This window comes from Larimichthys crocea, chromosome VIII, assembly GCF_000972845.2.
Source record: "Larimichthys crocea isolate SSNF chromosome VIII, L_crocea_2.0, whole genome shotgun sequence".
NCBI classification, from domain to species: domain Eukaryota; kingdom Metazoa; phylum Chordata; class Actinopteri; family Sciaenidae; genus Larimichthys; species Larimichthys crocea.
Genome location: NC_040018.1, coordinates 10802768 through 10826193, shown reverse-complemented (window position 1 = coordinate 10826193; position 23426 = coordinate 10802768). Strand labels below are relative to the sequence as shown.

The 23426-nt window shown below is 39.9% G+C and overlaps 5 protein-coding genes across 8 annotated transcripts in view; 4 read left to right on the top strand and 1 right to left on the bottom strand.

Annotated features, from left to right (window-relative positions):
- The first annotated feature begins 591 nt into the window (after positions 1–591).
- On the top strand, positions 592–3590 carry rplp2b (ribosomal protein, large P2 b). Its single transcript, XM_019260727.2, has 5 exons — positions 592–720; positions 1901–2024; positions 2121–2169; positions 2972–3064; positions 3478–3590. The coding sequence occupies exons 2-5, from the start codon at positions 1902–1904 to the stop codon at positions 3552–3554; spliced, it is 342 nt and encodes a 113-aa protein (XP_019116272.1). The 5' UTR covers positions 592–720; position 1901; the 3' UTR covers positions 3555–3590.
- A 3148-nt stretch (positions 3591–6738) lies between these two features.
- Positions 6739–10445, top strand: LOC104919244 (ferritin, heavy subunit). The gene is given in 5 exon segments (NM_001303378.1): positions 6739–6987; positions 8094–8199; positions 8947–9093; positions 9389–9514; positions 9952–10445. Coding segments are annotated over 4 exon segments (534 nt in total). The 5' UTR covers positions 6739–6987; positions 8094–8097; the 3' UTR covers positions 10111–10445.
- Positions 10446–11523: 1078 nt separating this feature from the next.
- On the bottom strand, positions 11524–14813 carry mcee (methylmalonyl CoA epimerase). The gene is made up of 3 exons (XM_010731202.3): positions 14700–14813; positions 13200–13540; positions 11524–12011 (listed from the first exon to the last, which is right to left on the bottom strand). The coding sequence occupies exons 1-3, from the start codon at positions 14725–14727 to the stop codon at positions 11859–11861; spliced, it is 522 nt and encodes a 173-aa protein (XP_010729504.2). The 5' UTR covers positions 14728–14813; the 3' UTR covers positions 11524–11858.
- On the top strand, positions 14791–20091 carry mphosph10 (M-phase phosphoprotein 10 (U3 small nucleolar ribonucleoprotein)). The gene is made up of 11 exons (XM_010731203.3): positions 14791–14907; positions 15857–16520; positions 16607–16788; positions 16883–17048; positions 18151–18292; positions 18399–18466; positions 18579–18716; positions 18806–18916; positions 19210–19317; positions 19412–19642; positions 19821–20091. Exons 1-11 carry the CDS (start codon positions 14822–14824, stop codon positions 19968–19970), a joined length of 2046 nt encoding a protein of 681 aa, XP_010729505.2. The 5' UTR covers positions 14791–14821; the 3' UTR covers positions 19971–20091.
- A 2705-nt stretch (positions 20092–22796) lies between these two features.
- Positions 22797–23426, top strand: part of ist1 (IST1 factor associated with ESCRT-III) — a 12358-nt gene continuing 11728 nt past the window's right edge. For 3 of the 4 annotated variants that reach the window (XM_010731201.3, XM_010731199.3, XM_027281633.1), the window contains exon 1: positions 22797–22921. The gene's annotated coding sequence lies outside the window, so the exon portion shown is untranslated. The other variant, XM_027281630.1, reaches the window with a different exon arrangement.

The window sequence follows — 23426 nt, the reverse complement described above, 5'->3', positions numbered from 1 at the left end:
TGGTCAGTGAATTTCACATGGGACAGCAACAGTATAGTGGTGGTTTCCTAGTAAATGGACTGCTTAACATATTGAGCATGGACTGATGCATCTGTCTGGGAGTTGTCATGTCTTTATTGTATTTCATTTTCTATCTGTTAGTTATATGTTTTATGGTCAAATAAGTTGGTGCATCTTTTATCTTGACTTTGCCTTATTTTTATTTTTATTATTTATTAATTTTGAATTATTTTTCTTGTTGTTGTTCTTCCAATGTTCTATTAGCTTAATCTTGTAAAATGTGAAACTCAATAAAAAATGTGAATCATAAAAAAAAAAGTATTGTGTTTTTGCAGTGATTGGGACACATGGGTTGGAATATTATAGGTTTTTAGTCCCTTTAGTCTTTATTGTATCCTGTACAATTTCAGAATAAAAGTTTGATATTGCTGCATAGTCATAAACAGAAATGTTGCACACATTTAAGGACTGTTTTTTTAATATATGTTGGTGTTTTAACATTAATAAAATAAACCATGGTTACCAGTCGTAGAGCTGTAAGATGAAGTGATGTCGTCATCACGCACTCCGGCGCAGCAGGCGGCGCTTTACCCGCTCTCGGTGTCTCCATGGAGACGAAGAAGAAGAAGAAGCGAGGCTTCTTGCGCGTTCATCCGGTGACGTAACTTCCTTTCTGCCCGTGCTAACCTCGACGTGAACACGCGTTCGCCTTTCTGACAAGTGAGTTTGTGTTTTATACTATAATAAAACGTGTTTATCGCCGAGAGAACGACCGTGTAACAACAAGAAACGAGTAAAGGCCCGAACCCTGGCGGAATGAGAACCTTAAAAAGCGACTTTTTTAACAATATTAGTTGTTTTCAGCGCCGCAGCGTCGGTGGCTACGTGGAGCTAACGGTAGCGAGGATGAAGCGCACGCCGCCACATGGCGTAAAAAAACTGAGGCTGTGTTTATTCTGTTACCTTTAGCGACGTTTGTCCCAGTTAAACTGAGCAATCCTCACCACAGCGACTTTGTTTTACATACAAGCTCGCATGGAGGGCTCCACGGTGACAGTAGATGCTCAGAATTGACGCCTGGCCAGCAGTCATCGTCCTCATACCGCCACCAAACTGTTTCATCGGCTTAAAATCAAACCGTGAAACGTCTGAATGATACAATATTGCATATTTATAGTTGTAACACCGATATGTGAAAGCTTTTAACATGATACAACCTGCAGCTGCTCCACAGAGAGAATAAGTCAACACAATGTTGGAAGATTTCGCTGTTTGTCTGCTGGTAAAATGCAGACATGTGTACTGAAATGAAACAAATTAACATTATTTCTGCTAAAAATGTGACTGATCCTGAATGTAGCCTAAATTAAATCTGAGCCACTGCTGGATGAAAGTTTCCACAGTTTAATTTTAAATAGAAATCTTTGGTTGAAAAAGCAAGACGGCTGTGATCAGTCTGCAAGGGAGGAATGAACTTAACAATATCTGGTGTGATTAAGTACTTTAGGACAGAGATGTACATAAAATGTCACTTAGAGTTTTAACTTAAGTCTGTTTAAGTAGAACAAATGTCTGTTTCGAATATGTCGAATATAAAATGTTACCTCACTGCTTTTATTTTTTACTGTTACTGGTTCTATTTAACTGCTACTTATACATGTGTATGTATTGTTTAAAATAGGATATTCTATAGGGGAAAATTGTTAAAGTTTTGTTTTCTTGCTATCACTTACTATTTGGGAGCTGCGATAACAAAAACAATTTCCCTGGATTAATAAAGTACTTCTGAATCCCAGCAGCGCATCATGTTTGAATTTGTTAGGTACTTAAACAAATGTGTTAAGTTGGCTAAAGGTGTGCGTTTCATTTGTTTCTTCTGATGTCCATCAATTTTTTTCAGGATGCGTTACGTAGCTGCTTACCTGCTCGCTGCCCTCGGCGGCAACGAGAACCCAGAGTCCAAGGACATCAAGAAGATCCTGGAGAGTGTTGGTATTGAGGCCGATGACGCCCGTCTGACCAAGGTACACAGAGCGGTCGGCTCCTCGTAGCGTTTCAGGTGGTTGAGCAGCAGGCGACCTTGTGATCTTTATTTTTAAACACATTTCATCTCTCAACAGGTCATCTCTGAGCTCAGTGGCAAGAATGTGAACGAGGTGATCGCCACAGGTGAGTGTGCCAACATTACATTTTGTTTTTTGATTTCAGTTTTGGTGAAATCTGTTCTGTTAGTCTCTGTTAAAGCAACACCAGGCAGGATGTAAAAGTCTGATTTTTATTAATGACCAGCTTTAAAGGCGCCTTGCATTTCCTTTTTAAAATAAAGCGATAGTTGTTCTGAATGTGTTAGTCATGTGTATTAATGGATAAATTAGTGTGTAAGCTTTAATGAACCCTACGGCAGCCCTAAAGGTTCATACATTTGATTGTTTTCTTGTCGTAAGTTCATTTGTTTTTCTCAATCTTGAGTTAATTATGTTGAAATCAAATGTTTTCTTCAGATAAGAATTAATTTAAGATCTTGACAAAACAAAGACAGTCTAGTATATTAAATCATTATACTTTTTTTTTTTTTTTTTTAAAGGGTGATCACTGTATTAATAGTCTAAATAACAATATCCTTTTTAAAACGTTAGTATGACTTGGATGAATTGTTTCAACCTGGACTGTAGTGTTGATACTGAGATGCCGTAAATATTAATTATGGTGCTTTCTTATCATTTATTATAAACCTGGAGTACACAAAGCTGTGCTTGGTCCAAAGTTTATATATGATTCCAGGCAGAGGCAATAATATGTTCCCATTATGAGTCTGGGAAGACAGTAAACTTGAGCTATGTCGCTGTTTCTATACAGCTGAATGACCAGATCATATATGATAACAACAGTGTTTTTGACCTATCGTGTTTCTGGCTGCTGAGCGTCGATGTTATCACTCGTGCTTCATGTCTGCCAACTCATGTCTCCTCAGGTTACGGCAAGCTGGCCAGCATGCCAGCAGGCGGTGCCGTGGCCGTTGCCAGCTCTGCAGCTGGTGGTGCAGGCGGAGCCGCAGCCCCTGCAGGTGAGCGTTGCAGCTTAGCACCTTGTTTGTCAGCATCAATAACACTTGGCACGCGCCACCTTTGCCTTCACCTTGTACGTTAATGTGATTTATGTGCGGCCAAATGAGTTTAGTCATCATAAGTTTCTTTTTATGGAATTAAATGTTACAAATCTACATAATTTAAACCTGACAGTGTACCTGGCAGGTAGGCACAGGTAATGTAATCTGTTGGGGGGGTTTTAGTGAATGGGACACTTGCTAGAGTTTTAAGTGGGGAGATTTGAGAAACTTTCCACATTTGTGAGGACAGTGACCTCACATTAATAGAAATAAATGTGAATGATTGTATGAATGACCTCCAGTGAAGCATAACTCATCTATGTTCTGTTGATTAAAGCAGGAATTAATACGACATGCTTGTTGTTTTGCAGCTGAGGAGAAGAAGGAAGAGAAGAAAGAAGAGTCTGAGGAGTCCGAAGACGACATGGGATTCGGCCTGTTCGACTAAACTTTTCAAAAGACGAATAAACTTTATAAAAAACAATTTTTCATTCTGTTTCTTTTTTTTTTATCACTGTAAAATGCAGTGTCATTGGTATTTCCCCAGGCAGAGAAAATGATTCACTGAAGTACAGTGTGAGCTGTCTCAGGTATAAAGCAGCCACTTCAATCCAAAGTGTTTAAATGTTGAAATGATTTGCCTAGATTATACACATTAAAACGTCTTAATGAGGTGCAACCTTCCTTCAATTCTCATAGAAAATTAAAGACTTTAAAATAAATCAGGGTCGGTGCCGGACTTCCAGATTAAACAACTGAGGATTTGAGTCCTGTCATTGAACCCAGTGATCAGCAGGTGGCGCTGTTTCTCACCACACAGGAGTAAAATGGCTCACTGTGGGTCCGTGATCCAGACTGTGGTCGTGCCTGTACCTGCATTATTTACTGCTTCGGTTTACAAACACAGACAGGTGCAGTGACCTGCTGGCACGCCTGCAGCTGCACGTAGACCTGTGAGCTCGTCACGTGATCGGTGACGTCTGACACGGTGAAAGCAAAGTGCAGACAGTACAGCGACGATATGTGGATAATTGGAGGTTTCACAGTGGTCGTCGTCTCCTCCTGTGTGCAAATCGTGATCCTTGAGGAGAAACGAACGCTTCGTGGTAAAATGTGATCTGTAACAGATCTGTGGATTTGACTGTTGCTGTGGTAACTCGTATCAGGACAAATACATAGTGTACAGCCTTCTGGGTATGAGGGCAAAAACAAGCTTATAAATAGTTTATGGGTGTGGGCATTAGGGTGCATGATGCAGTCATCTACCCACTGCACTGATCCCTCTCACAAACATTGGAAGCCCTGTGAGGGTCATGTTTTTTGACTTTTCAAGTGCTTTTTTAACACACAATACATCCATCACTGCCGAGAGGAAGATAGAAAGGGAGAAAGGGCTGGAGTTATAATAATAATAAGTTTAATTTATAAAGCACTTTACATTTGAATGAAATCTCAAAGTGCTACAATACACACAAAGTATATGCACACAAGCAACAGAAACAAATAAATCACAGCAAGAGAAATCATGTTGAATACGATGTGGAAAAAAGGAAAGTTTTAAGTCCTTTTTTAAAATTTTCCAGAGTCTGTGGTGATCTGAGTTGATCAGGGAGCGAGTTCCAGAGGCGGGGTGCAGCGGCACAGAAGGCTCTGTCGCCCATGGTGCTTAGCTTGGTCCTTGGGCAGAAGAGTTTGTTAAAGTTTTTGGAGCGGAGGGATCGTGTGGGGGTTTGAGGGATGAGCAGTTCTTTGAGGTAGGTGGGAGCGTTGCCATAGATGCACTGATGGGTGAGAAGAGAAATTTTGTACTTGATTCTAGCGGAGATTGGAAGCCAGTGCAGTGAATGAAGGACGGGGATGATATGTTGACCGCCAACTGGCTGCGTGGACTTATAGCAAACTCACCAACAGTCCACAATCAGAAGGAAATGAGAAGGAGTACAGGCGAGTCATCACAGACTTTTGTCTATTCAAGACCTCCATGGTGGTTGACTTCCAGAGGAAGACACTTCAGATCACACCGGTGGTCATCCAGGGTTTGGATATCGAGATGCTTGGAGCACACAAATACCTGGGTGTTAACTGGACTGGTCCAGAAGTCGTCACCACTTATTGAGGAGACTGAGGTCCTTTGGAGCGTGCAGGACTCTGTTAAAAACCTTCTATGACACTGTGGTGGCGTCTGCATTATCCTTTGCAGTCGTCTGTTGGGGAAGAGGATGCACAAAGATAAACAGGCCAAGACTTAAACCTCTATTCAGGACTGCCCCCTAGACTCCACAGAGGAAGTGGGGGAGAAGAGAATGTTAGCAAAGCTGATATCCATCGTGAACAACTCCTCTCACCTCCTGCATGACTGTGGAGGCCTTAAACAGCTCCTACAGCAACAGACTGCTACTCCAACCATGTAAGGAGTGCTACCACATTCCTGTCAGACTCTTCAACACCAGCGTGACTTTTTATATATATTTCTTACTTACTTGTGAACAATTTATTATTTATTATACCTACATGAGCTACTGTGACAGGTGAATTTCTCCGGTGTGGGATCATTAAGGTCTATCTTATCCTATATGATGTGTTATTATTGTCAATCTGCAAGGCAACCTGTCACTGAAGTATAAGTATACAAAGTATATAGATATAAGTATACAGGTTTAAGTATAAAGTAACAGAAAATAGAAATAGTAAAGTATAAGTAAGTACAGCACTTGGGCAAAAGTATTTGGTTATTTTTAACAGCTGCATTCCCATCAGACTCTCTTATTAAAAACACATCGCACCCTTTTCACGATAAATGAGGTTGCCTGAAAATGTGATGTGAGGATCAGTAGCAACAAATCTATTACATGGATCTTGGTGGTGAAACAAACCTTACAGAGGTGTTACTGCAGCCTATTGAAGGCAGGAAAAGACCAGTTTTTAGTACTGTGTCAATCAAATTATATTTGATTTATATATCTTTTATTTAGCTTATTTTACTTTGTTCCCCTACTTCTGAAACTAAACCCACATTGTGTTCAAATGGTCAAATTTTATGACCTCTGAGTAATAATCATCATGTGAACTTTTATTATGGCAACTAATACTTATGTCACAACAAGACGGTTAGTCATGTCCTGAACAGTATTAGTATTAGTATTAGTTAATTCCCAACTTTTCATCGTTTTGCAATGCCATTACAAAACAGCTGAGTCATGTCATGTCATGTATATTCCAGGCTGAGGCAGCAGATTCTAGCTGTTTTTTTTTGTTTTGTTTTTTTGGAGTCTGAGGATAAATTATGGATACTCTGGTATAAAAACTTGAATGTGACTTCTGATACTTTTAATATTTCCAAGTTTCCATGAGAAAATAACTAGCTGTCAGATAAATCTAGTGGAGTCAAAAGTCGAGTGTTTTCCTCTGACGTACAGAGCAATGTCAGTGTGGTGAAGTAAACTACACTATGAAGTAGCAAACAACATAAATACTCAATTAAAAAAAAGTACCACGGGTACATGTACTCAGTTACTTTTTCCTAAAAGTACGAACATAAACACACGTCCACACCTTCTTCCCGTCAGTGACGTCACGGACCGTACCATCTGCCCCATCAGCTTTATGAGCGTGGACTCCGGACGAGACCACTCAGTCTGATTTCCACTCGTTAGCGGACAGTGAAGGTTACCTGCTTCAACAGTGCTTGAACGGCAACCTTTCATCTGTCTTCAAAACCCAGGACGGGAAAAATAATCATCTTTAATCGCCCATCTTTACCACCAATAACATCTAAATTTAAAAAAAATTAAAAAATCACCTTTAAAGCGCCACCGAACACGTTTAGCCTGCTAGCTGAAAGTGTTTTCGCTAACAACGACAGCTCCTCGACATCCTCTTTGGTGAGTAATGTTTATACGTTTTCTATTCATATGTATATCTTCTTTATGGTGGCGAACATACCGTGTGTGTGTGTGTGTGTGTGTGTGTAGCAGATAGTATCTTCGTTGTTTATCTCGTCACCGCCGCTGTGGCCTCGCACGGTTTACCCGCGAGCCTTTTGATAACGGCTTTTACGTGCCAGGTGTGTGCGCGTGTACACCAAAACACCACTTCGTTCAGGCACTGTGTGTGTGTGTGTGTGTGTGTGTGTGTGTGTGTTTTACACAATTATGAGCTCACCATAATTTGTACCTCCACGCGATGTTTGACGCAGAAGTTCACGTCGCCCTTTACGTCCCCTCACAACATTTGGTCATGCGGGACAGAAATGTAGCCCCCCCCCCCCCCCCCGCTGCTCCAGATACTGACACTAACACTGAGGGGATAGTAAGTGAATAGTAAGCTTTGGTGCAGTATGCTGCTCTGTTTAGGGGGACATCGATTTCCTGTAAACAAAACAAAAAAATCTGAAAAGAAGTGGCTGTAAATTGCCTTGTTTCTTTTGTTTGTAAATGAACTTTTTGTATGTCTTTCTTTTTTTTGTATAAAACTTAGAGAAAACATGTTTTTAAAAAGTGGAAGAAAGTGAACGTGGTTATCTTTGTATTCTGGATATACCCTTGAGCCTTGGACGTTGTAACCTAACAATAATACATCACACCTTTTCTACCAATATATTCACAACATGTTACGGTATTTACGGGCAGTGTATTGTTTCAGAAGACAGCAGTGCTTATCATTTAACAACCTAAGTCTGATGTTGGATCGATGAGACGTATTTACAGGCGAATAATATGAGAGTATGCGTTTGTGGTTATTGTTATTAAAGCTGCAACATGATTTTCATAAATAATAAATCATAAAAATAGAAAAATGGCGCTTCAGATGTTGTCTCCAAATTTCCTTTTTTTTTCAATTGACCAGCAGTCCAATGTTTGATTCACAGTGATTAAACCACACATTTATGAACCGACTGTCAGCTCGAACGGTGCTCCAGACTTGTATCTGTGCCCTGTTTCGTAATCTTTGTATAGTGAGACCTTTTTTTTGTTTGTTTGTTTTTCAGAACCATGAGTTCCCAGGTGAGACAGAACTTCCACCAGGACTGCGAGGCTGCGGTCAACAGGCAGATCAACCTGGAGCTGTATGCCTCCTACGTCTACCTGTCTATGGTGAGAGTCCAGTAGGTGGATAGAGAGGTGTTCAGGCAATAGAGAAGCAGCTGAGCAGAAAAGCCAGAGAGGAACAAGAATACAGGTGGAACATGAAGAGTATAAAGAGTTATTGTATACAGATTATTTCTGTTATTACAGAGAAGTGAGTCTAGTTCCTCTTTAACCGAACTGCGTTGTGGTTATATAACCGCTGTGCTGAGTGGGCTTACAATGCGTGTGTCCTCCCACACTCTGAGTGTGCCAGCATACTTCAGATGGATGAAGAGGCACGTTTCACAAAAGTTTGGATGAGGACAGCGAGGCAGCCTACTGTCATGAATAAAAGCCACCATCAGATCAGCTACTGTCATTAAACATTAACTAGGTTTAGCTTGATACCGTGTGTTTGGACTGAGGCGAAGTGAGTGTCCGAGGCATAAAACAAAGGTTGAAGTACCTTTTGAGATTATGTACAGAGACGGGGCAGCGAGTGTATCGCCCGCCCTTCAAATGTTCTTCACTCTCAGCACAGCAGTCACATATCGATCCCACACACAGCCAGCTTCCATACCTTTTATGTGTGTGTTTTAAATAAAAAATGTTAACTCAAGCAGTAGATGTAGTGTGACCTCTTTAATGGAAGCAAACCCAGTTTTTCATTTATTAATATTACGTAGCTGTGTGTTATGTTTGGGCCACATCTTGGCCCCTCGTCTGTTTCACCTTTTTTAAGACCACCTATATTCCTCTGTTTCTTCCCTGCAGGCATACTACTTTGACCGGGACGACCAGGCATTGCACAACTTTGCCAAATTCTTCCGCAATCAGTCGCAAGAGGAGCGTGAGCACGCTGAGAAGCTAATGAAACTGCAGAACCAGAGGGGGGGAAGGATCTTCCTGCAAGACATCAGGGTATGCGCTCCGATCTAATGTGTTCTTTTCGTTTGGCGTGTTTTAACTTAAGGGTGTGAGGTTTTCTGTTTGCGGCTATCATACGGCCTGCATCAGAAAGACAAGAAGATAACAGAGGGCGTGTGTGCTGCGTCGCTTATCTATCACGACACGCAAACACAACCCTTTTAACGTTTGTGTTAAACTGTAAGCCCACTGAAGTAATCAGAAAGGTCGTCGTGGAGGTCAGGTCATTGGTCTCCTACAACCTCATTTCACATGTCTCACTGCTTTCCTGACCCGCTTTGTGTTGCAGAAACCAGAGAGGGATGAGTGGGGCAGTGGGATAGAGGCCCTTGAATGTGCCCTGCAGCTCGAGAAGAGCGTGAACCAGTCCCTGCTGGACATGCACAAGCTCTGCTCTGATCACAATGACCCACATGTAAGTATTAAAGTAGGTCTGACAGTTGCGCAGCAAAGCACCTATAAATATATTTCTTTTTCCCTGTCATATCTTAGTTTTAGAACGCTAATCTCAAATACTGAAAAGTATCGAGCATTAGATAATCCAGAAACTGATGAAATCATCTCTTGAAGAATAAAATACTCAGATCACGAGCACCTAACGTTGGAGGTGTATAGACGGATTTATTCATTGCGGTAATCTTGAAACTGCAGGTTTCTTTTCTCATTTTGTGCAGGATGTGAAAACATCTTAGGCTTTGATGTGACATTCTTACATTCTTACGATGCAGCAGAGAGCTGACATTTTGCTTTCAGCCATGTTCGGTACAAATGTCTTTAAAACCAGTGAATCAGACAGAGCTGAATCAAAAGAATGGTCAGAGAATGACTGAACTCTCTCTGCCTTTCTTTCAGATGTGTGATTTCATCGAGACACACTATCTGGATGAGCAGGTGAAGTCCATCAAGGAACTGGCAGACTGGGTGACCAACTTGCGTCGCATGGGAGCTCCTCAGAACGGCATGGCCGAATACCTGTTTGACAAACACACCCTGGGCAAAGAAAGCAGCTAAACCCCTCCACGTCACATTTCTAAAAGCTTTCTATAATATGTATATTTGTTTTCTTTTTTTGCTAGCGAATGTTTTCAAAATATGAAGCCATCTGCATGATCCTGCCTAGTGATTTCACCTTCTTATATTACTCATACAGTTATTGCCATTCTCTGTATGTTACTACAGTAACCTGTAGAATTCCCTGATCCCATAGCTGAGCCACTACATTTAAAAAGCCCGCTCTATCTTGCACTTCTTTCTGTGCTGTCAATGCCCATGTCATATCTATGTATTTGCTGTGTTTTTGCCTGGAACTGTTATTCACACCAAATAAAACAAACCCTCTGGATTCTGATTTGTCTCTTTCTTATTGTAGTTTAATGTTTAAAAATACTGAACCATTTGAATGGTTTTAATTCATCTCTGAAAAACAAAACTCACCAGCTGACAAAAATATCTACCAACCTGTTTCACTTCCTTTACCAGAGAAAACAGAACTAGGCCATCACTTGACACATTTAATAAAACTTCAATGAAGCCCAAATATTCACCTCTAAAAGTCCCTGTATGTTTATATTTCTTTGTTTTTAAAGATCTGGTAATTGTCATTGTACTTTTATAGTGAACAATGTTTTGGTTGTTGACTCCAAAGACTGGTCAATACCAATTATTTTTGTCTGAATGTGAGTCACATAATTACTGTTTTCCTTAGAGCCCGCGGTTACTAGAAAAATACCCTAAAAATTCAAAACGAGCAGCTTGATGAGAAACTAATTATGACGTTCTTGTCTGGTGGCAATATATTGCGCTGGTCTCTCTTTCGATCTTAAATTCATGGTTCCAAAGAAGTATGTCTCTTTTTGAGAACATCTCAAGAACTTGTTTCCACCCAAAAATATAGTATAGTACATTCAAAAATATACAGTTGATTCATATCTCAGCATTTCATTCCTTTCTGTGAAGAACTTGTTTTTTTGCAAGTTTAAATTCTACCTTAAATGTGACAGGATAAAGGCACACGGTGAAGACCTGAACATGAGCTGTGTTCACAGAGCCTTCACTCTGTTGAACTCATTCTGCAGTAGTAGTGTAGGTAAAACAACCAAACAACTAATACAATGAGACATGCCAGATAAAACACTGAATTTGTTGCAAAAGAAGCATAAAATATGTATGATTTGCACTGCTTTAGAAGACATAATCGGGGATTTCCACCTCAGAAAGCTCAGACATTTGACAGGAAGGATAAATGAAATGTTGGAGAGACATGCGTCATCATCAGTTCCTCTCTTTTTGTAACCACGGACATTTCTGTCAGGGACAGAGACTGTTGGTAGCTATGGTTGGTCCCACTGTCATAATAATGAAAAATATTGTTAGTGTTTTTTGGTATGATCTTAAATTATACATAATTAATAAACTTCAGTAAAGAAAAAATAAACGTTCTTATATGCACTGTAGACTGTGACTTACTTTAATGTAAAACTAAAGTATGTTTATGTGAAACTGCTTAATGAAACAGACAGACAACATTCAATGAACTTTACACTTCTTGGAAACTGTCCAAAAAATGACAACACCATCCCATCATTTATTTCCAGGAAAACAGATAAGCACTGGAACCACAGTGAAACTTTGAGGCACATTTCTGAAATAAGGAGAAAACCTAAGTGCTATAAAGCCAATATTACAAAATCAACGTGTTATCATAGTGATGATCAAACTGACTGTGGAATATATGAGCTCCCACAGCCAGACTGAGGTCTTTACGCTTCTTCAAGCTCAACCAGCACGCCGTCACAGTCTTTAGGATGGAGAAACATCACCGGTTTCCCGTGAGCTCCTATTCTGGGTTCTGCTGACAGAGTTCTGATGTTCTTTGCTTTCAGGTCGGCTATCGCAGCGGTAATGTCATCTACCTGCAACCAAGAGGGAAACAACATGTTAAGACTAACTTTGGTTAGGCCGGTACTCCATCATACTGATAATCTTTAAATGTGAAAAACATTTGACAGGTCTGAGAGGTTAAACATGTGCAACATTAAGAATCAAAAGCAGTTGAGTTATCTTATCAGCCCACATGTTATGTTTGGACTGGCAGAAGAAAACATTTTAGACAAAAAAAAGTTTGTCTGACTTTTTTTTTTGTTGTTGTTGTTTTTTTTTTCGTATACACATTAACACCAACAACCCTTAAATAATTTTTTTTAATGACATGTACTGAGAGGGAGATTTACAATTGCTAAATAAAACGAGTCAGTGCTCTCTGCTGGACAAACTAAGTAACAGTGCTTCTTTTGGTCAACATACACACCGGTCATGATGTATCTGTAATAAGCTAATATTGGTTAATTGTGCTAAAATAAATAAATGATTGTTTGTAGTGCACTAATATTCCCTTAAACTGCACCAAACATGTTACATAATGAAAGCAGCATCTCCTAGTAAAAGGTAAACGCTGAAATGAAATTTAAAACTGCTATAAATCTAAGTGTGATAAAGTGGAACAGGATGATTGCTTCACAAATGTGCTCTTATTTTTATTTTTGTGGAATTCTTTTTAAAAAGGTCCAGTGTGTAGGATTTAGTGCGATCTAACTGAGATTTCAGATTTCAACCAACTGAATACTACTTGCCTCCCCCTCAGAAACTACGGTCGTCGTGGAACTCACAAAAACGTGAAAAGCGCTGTCTGGAGTCAGTTTTGGTGTTTTGGTTTATCTGTTTTTGGATAATGTAGAAACATGGCGGAAACCATAAATTCTTATTATTCTTATAAGGTGACAAAAACACAACAATTCATATTTTTATATGAATATGCACAAAATGAAAACATACTTCTGAATATTATGTTCCATCTCTGCCATATTCTGTAAATAGATCCTGCTGAATGTTACACACTGGACCTTTAAATCCATAAATAAAACATTACACTGGTCTCATGACAGACATTCTGTCTCATCAAACAAAGGTGTAACTAATAATGTATGAATTATGCAGAAATTTCACTCAGGTGTGAAAAAAAGCTCCAACCATGAAGTCTGTGTGACAGGTGCTTAGGACCAGGAAACTACATAACACTGACTCAATGTACCCTTCTGTCTCACCTCGATACAGATGTGGTGCATGCCTCCAGACTTGTTCTTCTGTAAGAAGCCAGCGATCGGGCTCTTCTCCCCCAGAGGATGGAGCAGCTCCAGCTTAGTGTTACCGAGCTCCACAAACACCGTGTAGACGCCGTGCTCGGGCAGGGGTACCTTGTCACTCACCGTGGCCCCCAGCACGTCCCGATACAGAGCCGTGGCCTTCTCCATGTCAGGGACAGCGATGGCAATGTGGTTCAGCCTCCCCAGCTTCCAGAGCGATCCAGGAACGCCCTGATGGAGGGGTGCTGTCGTTGAATGTGCCCTCATGAGTGTGAGACGAGAACACCTGGAGAAACCTGCCACTGAAGAAACAGATTTAGAAGAAGATATGAAGAAGAAGATATACTTTATTAATCCCTCGATGGGGAAATTATTTTTTCACTCTATTTTTTTATTTTTACATGCATTTTGAACCCTGAGACACACACACACACACACAGTACAAGGGCATAGACATGCAAATGTGGAGAGAGATGGTGGAGTGATGGGCAGCCCCCCTGAGGAGCGCCCAGCGAGCAGTTAGGGGGGGGGTCGGTGCCTTGCTCAAGGGCACCTCTCCAGCTACCAGTCCACCTTCCATATTTTGGGTCCATGCTGGGCTTGAACCGGCCACCCTCCAGTTCCCAAGCCAAGTCCCAATGGACTGAGCTACTGCCGTAATATTGTGATGGAACATTAGACCTAAAACTAAAAAGGTTTTAGATACAGCTCTTTGCCTTTCAAAGTTGGACATTATCTCAATATATGTTTGATGTTTACAGAGTGTCCCCAAGACATGTTTATCAAATATTCTAGATGCATAGACCTTTTTCACAGCAGCCACTTTGACATAGTAATAGTAAGGTGAGAGCAGGTGTTTCCAATGATACTAATTAAGGTTTCGTTGCAGCAGTCTTTCCAGTGAGCCGACATGCAACACAGCACCACCCTGAACTAAACCTTAATTAGTATCATTGGTAACACCTGTGTTTACCTGTTATTTCATGTCAAACTGGCTGCTGTGGAAAAAAAAGGTCTATTGTGCATCATTTTACACACATTTCCCCAAAGCCATATATGGTACCTTTGCATGAAAGCGTTTCATTCACTAAATTCTATCATAGGTATCCAGAAAGTACAAAATGAAAAAAGGTTCAAATTTCTCGTACACATTGAAAAAAACATGTGTACGTTGGTGAATATAAGACAAGACTGTGACAGAATCATATTATTGTATTGTATACAGTGACTGCATTCAGTCAATGTATCTTTGCATGCCTTCAGATAAAAGAAATATTTACTTTATTGACACAAAACACGAAACGTATCCTGCACCTGACCGCGTCAACAACACGACCTCACGGTGTAACACTTGTAACTTGTGACGCAGCTAATATTAAACAATAAACCAGAGGTCGACCATACTCATATCAGTTTAAAAACATACGTTTGCTACTTAGATAATTATTGACACAAACCAACCTGCAACCTTCAGCACGGCGGACGCCATGTTCGTATGTCGGAACCCAAACTAGCAGGGGAAGAGTTTCTCGTAGAGCCTGTTTACCTGCGACACAGACGGACCCACGTGTGTGGGGGAAAAGATGGCTAGTGGAGAGGTGTGGAGCGTGCTGGAGGAGTGTGTAAAGAAAATAAATGCCATCACAGCACAGCCGGAGAACTTTCTGAGGCAAGTGTTTGCTGTCTTCGTGCCAGTGTTGTCGGAAAATCTGTTTAAACGTCGTGACGACGAGGAGAAGAGGTCCAGCGAGCTAACTGTTAGCTCGAGCTAAGTGCATGCAAGCTTGTAGCTTTCATCGTGTTTTGCTAAATGGAGAGCGAGCTGTCACAGCCAGACTCTTTGATACTTTCAGCAGGGTTTGTTATGTTGTGGCGACGTTACTACGTGTCTGAAAAAACGGACGACAAAAGCAGAAATCACAGTCGGACATGGTTACTCCACGTTTATCAATGTGGAGCACAGCCACCACAGAAAGCTCAAACATGCATCCACCCTTTCTGTCAGCGTACGAGCCTACAACGTTAATATAGTTGCGTTTTAGATTAGTTAGTACAATGAGTACAATACCATCAGATGCTGCATGTGATGAGGATGGTGTGGTTGTGACACATGATAATAAAGTAAGATAATGAGCATCAAAATGTCAGCGTGGCCAAAGAGGAACAAAACTTGAATGACAAAATCTTTTTTTAAGAGGCAGGACCTATAACTTATAACAGGAGTTATATTCATTTATTTACGACGTTTGAAGTTCATCCAGTGTCACAAAACGTCTTAGATAATCAGATGTAATGTAGGCTGAGGCTCTGTAATATGTGTCTGAACTCACATAGTTTTTAAACTAGTGAAACACTGAAGTGCCAGAAAGCATGAATGAATGGAAGATCCACTAATTCAAACTCATATCTATAAAATACATTGAAGGTTTGATTGAAATTGTTAAGCAGAGGTAAGCCACCAAGATTCTGACCATCTTGTCTCTCATTCAGTGTAATCAGTAGCCAACGGTCTAAAAAATAATTTTATTATAGATAAATAAATTTGAAAAAAAACACCCTCTTGGCTTTAATAATAAAGCAGACTTGTTGATACCGATTGTGTTTTTCCACCTTTTTAGCCTTCAAGATGGAGTGGCAGCAGACTTCACCTCGCTCACTAAGACCCTGTATGACCTCCACAAAGCTCAGCAGCCTGCAGGTTACAAAGGCAGCCCGTTGGCTCAGCTGGTGGTGGAAAACTTTGATGAAGAGCAGATCTGGCAGGAGCTGGAGCTGCAGAATGATGCTGTACTGGAACACTTTAAAAATGCCACAAATAAGGCATTGACAGATAAGACATTAACATTGCTAGCTGAGGAAGAAGTTAGTGATGGGGAAGAAGTAGAGACCGATAAGGAAAATGTTGATGAGGAGGAAGAAGAGGAGGAGAAGGAGGAGGAGAAACTACACAAACAGTCTAAGAAAATGGCTGCAGAGGCAGAGGACTACACAGATGAGGACTCTGACTTAGATTTTGACGTGGATGCTCTGGAGAAGCGAGAGAAACAGAAGAAGGATATTGGAAGGAAAGGCTCCAAAACAAAGGTGGTCCCCTCTGAGGTTGATGATAAGTTCTTCAAACTGTCAGAGATGGAGTCGTTTCTTGATGATATGGACAAGCGAGAAGGAAAGGATGATGGGAAAGAAGATGACTTAGACTATTTCCAGGACCTGCCCTCTGATGAGGACGAGGATCTCGACCTAGAGCAAATACTCTCTTCGAAAAAGAAAACAAAAACCACTGTATGTCTTTCATCTCTTATTCTCACCTGTTTTATTGTGTCCTGTACAGAATACAGGAAATATATGATTATTGTTTATATCGACAGGCAAAGAGTTCCAGGAATCTCAAGTACAAGGACTTCTTCGACGCTGTGGATAGTGAACCAGCTAGAGCAGATGACCAGTCAGATGGCGAGGATGACAGCATGGATGAAAGCCAGGAAGAAGGCGAAGAAGAAATGGATGACGAGGAAGATGATTATGATGGTGAAGAGGAGGGTGATGATGAGTAAGTGTGATTTAAAGTTATGTAATGCCTATGATTACGTGTGGGAGAAGCACATTTGGTCGATAACAGCATGTTTGCGTGTGCACTTTGCCAGGGATGAAGAGAGAAGTCGGTCCAAAGCATCTCATAAGAAAGTCACCTTTAACCTCTCTGGGGACGAGGACAGCGAGGGAGAGGCCATGGAGGAGATTTTTGGAGGAAAAAGTTCAAGCTCAGCAAAGTCTGAGTCAAAGTCATCGTTTGAGAAACGTCAAGAAAAGGTAACCAGGTTTTAAATGAAGTTCATTTGCCAGTTTGTGTGGTCATAATTAGTACATTTAGTTACATTAAATATAGACTATAAATGCATTAATATAGAAATACTGGATATAGTTTGAAATGTTTTGATTCAGGTGCCAAAAACAAAACTTTATCCCTCACATTGAGGATTCAAAAAAGTTTTTATTTTTTTTTATAAAATCACATTTTTATGTTTAATGAAATAAGCCAAACGTCTCTGATGTGTAACAGGAAGCAGCTGTACTATAATATGACTAAATGAAATGCAAAATTTGCTCTTCAATTAAGAATTATTTAATCAGTAGAAACAAGGAAGATGACTAAGAATCTGACTAAACATTTGATGCCAAATTTTGGTTCTTGACTTTTTTTTTTCGATACTCCGTGCTAAAGACACATTTCTGACAAAGGTCCACTCCAGCCCACTAGTGAGAGATGTTTCAGTTTTCAATAAAATGCCCTAAATGTGTCGACTGGACTTCCAAAACTACATGTGTCTAAACGTGTTGTGCCATTGTTATGACAGCAGACTAATATAATGTTGAAATTGCATTTTTATTCTGTTTTGTTCGGCTTTTCTGTGAATGGATGGTTCATTAATTGTGGATGGAGGTGTTATTGTTTATAACTTATTATGCAATGGTTTTAGTGGTCTGGTAACTTGAGACTGGTCTGTGTGTGGCCCCTGGATTTAAATGAATTAGACACTCCTGGTCTTAGAGGTCGAGTACAAGAAATCCATGTCTTCTCTTTCTCTCTCTGCATGTTTGAACCTCCTCGTGCTGCATTTAATTCAAACTTCAAACTGACATTGTTAGATTGCCATCATGACACTTACATAAAAGTTACCAGGGAGCTTTTTATGACATGAGAGTGACATGTTAAATTACTATTAGGTTAATATAAACGGAGCATCCCTGTGAGGGAAGTGGGAATTGTTCCAATCGATGGGGTTTGTTGCTTATCCTGAAGCAACACACCCCAACCAATGTAAGCCCTTGTCTTGTTTTAGTGCAATGCTGCTTTCTGTCTGAACGCTTGCTAATAGTGTCTGTTTGATCCTGTTGTCACTCTAACCTGCAGATGTCAGAGAAGATCAAGGAGCTGGAGACGGCAGCTCTAGCAGAGAAGCCCTGGCAACTGTCTGGAGAGGTGACAGCACAGACCCGACCAGAGAACAGCATGCTGGAGGAGGACGTGGAGTTTGAGCAGTCATCCAGGATGGGTGAGTGACTCCAGTGTTATGTTTATGTTGTTTGATTAATGTTACAATTGAAACAGTAAGAATTTCTTTTAAATCAGACAACATTATTTTACCTTTGCTCTTTTAGCTCCTGCTATCACAGAGGAGACCACACTACAGCTGGAAGACATTATCAAACAGAGAATTAAAGACCAGGTCAGTCAGAGTTGTGTTTTGTCTGAAGAGTGATCAGGTGTGGGGTTTTTTTTTGTTGTTTTTTTTTTTTGCCTCATTATAACCCAGTGCCTTTGACTTGTGTTTCTGTAAGGCCTTTGATGATGTGGTCCGCAAGGAGAAACCCAAAGAGGAGGTGTTTGAGTACAAGAAGAGGCTAACGTTGGACCATGAGAAGAGCAAGCAGAGTCTAGCAGAAATCTATGAGCAAGAGTACCTCAAACAGAATCAGGTTTGACTTTTATCTTCTTTTCACTGTTACTACTACAACAGACATGAACCTGTGCTGCATCTATTTTTACATCTTGTTTTCTACTTCAGCAAAAGACAGAGGAGGAAGAGAACCCAGCCCATGGAGAAATTCAAAAACTTATGGACACACTCTTCCTAAAGCTGGACGCTCTCTCCAACTTCCACTTCACACCCAAACCAGTAAGTTTTGCCTGATAGAATTTGGCTGAAAGTTGCCCAATATATAATATATGTTTAAAATATTGAGTTTGACTAAACCCCCAACCCTTATTTAGTGAAAATCTAATTTTAATGCATTAAATGTAAATACATAACTTGCTATCACCTCATAAAATGGGTTATCTGTAAGTAGAGAATTGCATTAAAAATAGAAAAGTTGTACATTTAAACCGATCATTTGTGCATATCCTTGTGAAAATAATGTACTGTAAATAGTAGCAACCTGGTACCTAAATGTTGACCTTTGTCCACAGCACATTCCAGAGGTCAAAGTGGTCTCTAACCTGCCGTCCATTACGATGGAAGAGGTGGCTCCAGTCAGTGCTAGTGACGCTACGCTGCTCGCACCAGAGGAAATCAAGGTTTGCCATCAATGCACCTTCAGACATTTATTTTGATCTCGGTATATTTAGTTTACACCGTGTGTCTAATAATAATACTCTCCTCCAACCAAAGGAGAAGAACAAAGCAGGAGATATACTGGGTGCCACTGAGAAGACGTCAACAGACAAGAAGCGTGAGAGACGCCACAAGAAGAAGGTGAAACGTCTGAAGATCAAGGAGAAAGAACAGAGACAGAAACTCAAAGAGGCTAGTACGACTGGAGAGAACAAAAAGCCATCAAAGACCGAAGTTGCAGAAAACCTGAAGAAACTCACAAAAGGTGGCAAAGCCACGATACTCAAGGTAAGTGTTGTCTCTGCTGTTTCTCACGTTGCAGAGAGCAGAACACAATTCAGCACCTGTATTTGGAAGTAGAAGACTAGGAAATCAATATTATCCTGTAGAGTTAGACATTCGTTCTTAGATAATACTGCGTGTGTCCCTGAGGTGGCTCTGTTAACATGGCGTTCCTCTGTTTCAGGACGAAGGAAAGGACAAGGCTCTGCGGTCGTCTCAAGCCTTCTTCTCTCAGCTGCAGGATCAGGTCAAAAGTCAGATCAAAAGTGCAAAGGACCCGTCTTCGAAGAAGAAGAAAAACAAAGAGGTGTCTGTCAGCAAACTCAAGTTATAATAAATGTGACGGTTTGATGTGGAAAATCAACTTTTTATTGTACAGATTCTTTATATTCAAATCTGAAAGTCAAATCTTGTTAAATGTTTCCCTTTTCCTTAAAATAAATCAAGTGCCCAGATGTGTTTGTGTTTCTTTGGTAATATGAATAATATTTTCAACTGTAATAAATGTTAATTCACATCAGAGCTCCTTCTTTTGTGTAAACATGAATGTACGCTACCTGTATGAAGACCCACAGTTGTGCATAACTCTAGTATGAGTGGTAGAAAATCATACAAGAGAAAATGTCACTGCAAACAAACATGTTTTTATTTGTTTTCTGTGGGCGCAGAACAGGAGAAATTGTAAAGATCAGTTATTCAGAAATGTCTGACTAACAATCTAGGGTTAGGGTTATGTGTCTAGTATATGTGTATCTATTTAAGCTGTTGAACAAAATACTCATACATGTACATCAGTATTACTTGAATTGTGTGAAATTATAATGATTAATGATTTTAGTTTGAACCACCTACAACTGATGATCTGATACAGTTGTTATTTCACACAGTGAGAGATAGAATAAATGGTCATGTCCTTAACATGAACAAATAACACAAGGCAATAATGAGCCAGTAACATCTTTCCTGCCTCAGTGTCAGGTACTGTGAAATATACTGAACTAGAAAATTTCTAAAGAAATTTTAAGTGTGCCTGACTCTGGCCCTGTCACCCCCATACATTATTACTGACACCGCTCAGCAAATTCAGTACTAGAAAATTCCCGCAGAAATGTTGAGACTGACGAGTTTGCTGTTGCCGGGGGTCTGTATTCAAAAAGCACACCTCAAATAGTCATTTTTAACATGTTTATTTAGACACAGGAGCATGAGAGGTTTTAAAGAGTGTGCTCTTTCAGGCACACTCAATGACTGGTTCCAACTACCAGTGACAGAAGAAAACTGAGATACTTAATAAAGGAACACAAAAAGTAAAAGTAATACCAAAGTGTAAGAACAAGTCCTACGTTCAGGAGTTTACTCAGACTTACATAGATCTGTTATAGATACATATTACAGGCTGATGATATGCTTTATATGAAAAATATTTATCTGTCAAATAACCAGTAACTCTGGCTGTTTAAATAAATGTAGTGTAACGTAAAGTACAATATGTTCCTCTACACCAGGTGTGTCCAAACTTTTTATAAGGAGAGCCAGATTTGACAATGCGAAGACGTCCAGGGGCCAATACTAACATTTAAAAATGAAAAAACTACCAATGAAAGTTACATACATTTCATTGTCACAGTTTTAAAAAATCATTTCTTTAATGGCAGTGTAACCAAATCTAAACCAATCGGTCTAAAAAACAAACATCTGAAGTCAGATAGCAAAGAATAACTTGTATGGAACATGTTAAACTTGCATGAATTTGATACAAAGTTTTATTATTATTTTAAACATGACTTATTATGAGTAATGCAAAGTCTGTTAACATTTAAGTTTAAAAAGTATCACTCTTGCTTTTCTCTTTAACAAAATCATTCAGAAAGTAATATTTTGTGTCACATCTACAGATATATAACACCAGATTTTTTGTTTGTTTTTTCGTTTATGTTCTACCTTAGTACTTGTTTTGTAAATCTCCACATTCTTAAATCTTCACATTCACATTTAGTACTTTTTGTAAATATGTACACTTGTGTTTCCCTCCTTGATTCTATTTTTCGCTGCTGTTAACAAGTGAATTTCCCTGTTGTGGGATAAATAAAGTATTATCTAATCTAATCTAATCTAATCTAATCTAATCTAATCTAATCTAATCTAATTAAAATGCTTCATTATCTGTTGAAGAATGGAGATATGGAGGAGGCAGTGGAAGAATAAAATAAGGAAAATATCTAATCTGTTGTTGGGAATGGACATTGTGACCTAATACTCAGTGCACAGTAAATTGCTGACAGATCAGTAAGGTTTATTTATTTATGTTATTCATTTATTTATTTTTTGTTGTTGTTTATATTTTCCTGTCTGCATTTATTTTATTGCTTATTTCTCTTTGTCCTTTTCAGTATTGTTAAAGTCTGTGCTATTGTTTTCTGTGCTGCCAAATGTTTGGGATGTTCGAGATGTTGTAACTCAAAAAACCAATAAATATATGTTTAAAAAAAAAATGCTTCATTATGTCAACCAAAAAAAAAAAAAAAGACAAATCTGTCAGCCGTATGATATCTGACAATCAATTGCATTGTCCTATTTTAACCTGTTTTTAATGTTGTATTCTTGTCATTTGATATATTTTATGGTTGTTTTTGTTTCTGTTATTTGCTGTCTACTCTCATTTATTGTACGGTGTCCTTTGGTGACAGAAAGGCGCCTATGAAATAAAATGTAGTATTACTGTCATTATTACTACCATATCTGCTACTGTGGTCATTTTATAATTCATTGTGATTCATTGTCATTTTGTCAATATGTTTGTGTTGATTTGGCCTGTACATGTGACATCCATTGCACGTCTGTCCGTCCTGGGAGAGGGATCCCTCCTCTGTGGCTCTTCCTGAGGTTTCTTCCACCTTTTTTCCCTGTTAAAGGTTTTTTGTGGGCAAGTTTTTCCTCACTGGAACCAGGGGTCTAAGGACAGAGGGTGTCACTCCCTGTACAGACTGTAAAGCCCTCTGAGGCAGATGTACTTTGTGACTTTGGGCTATACAAATAAAATTGATTTGATTTGATTCATTATTATTATTATTAATCATAGCAGGCCACAAATAATATATTATAAAATATATTATACTTGTGAAGTGAAGTTCAGGGTGAGTCTGTATGTTTGACACTGAGCGTGTAGACCACGCCCACCTGGGGGGAAAACCTGTGACGTCACTGAAAAGCATCACGGAAGTGAACTAGGCGTCGAAGCGGACAGACACAAATAAGTTGGTGTGTCCGTTTGATTTACGCACACAGGTAGGTCACTGCCAGCTTTGTTCATCACTGTCGGCTTGAACTGATCAGAGTCTTCGAGCTGCTTTGCTCTGTCGTCGTCACTTTGTTTTGATTTCTGCTCGCGTGAAACCGAGAGCTAGGTGAGTTAGCTAGCGCCGCCGATGACAGCACAGCAGACTGGTAACAAAGCGAAGGCTGCAGAGCAGTCAGGGTGGACAACACGGGCAGACTTAACGCGTCTGTGTCGGTATTCTTAAGTAATGAAAAGAAACTAGGCGGTAACATTTAAAGCAGCGTGACTTTAGCTGTCCGTCGCGTCGGGCTAAAGCTAAGCTAACTGCCGTTAAACGTCCGCGGTGACGTAGTTTCGCGTGCTAACTTCCATGTTTTCACGCGTGCCGTGTTTGTTTGGACTGAATGTGCGGAGTCATCCTGTTCAATGGGCTGCTCACGCTCACATGATGAAGTGACTCACCGTGTCAGAGGTGGGGGCGAGGTTAGATGGGCTCTGTGGGTCGGTTTCGGT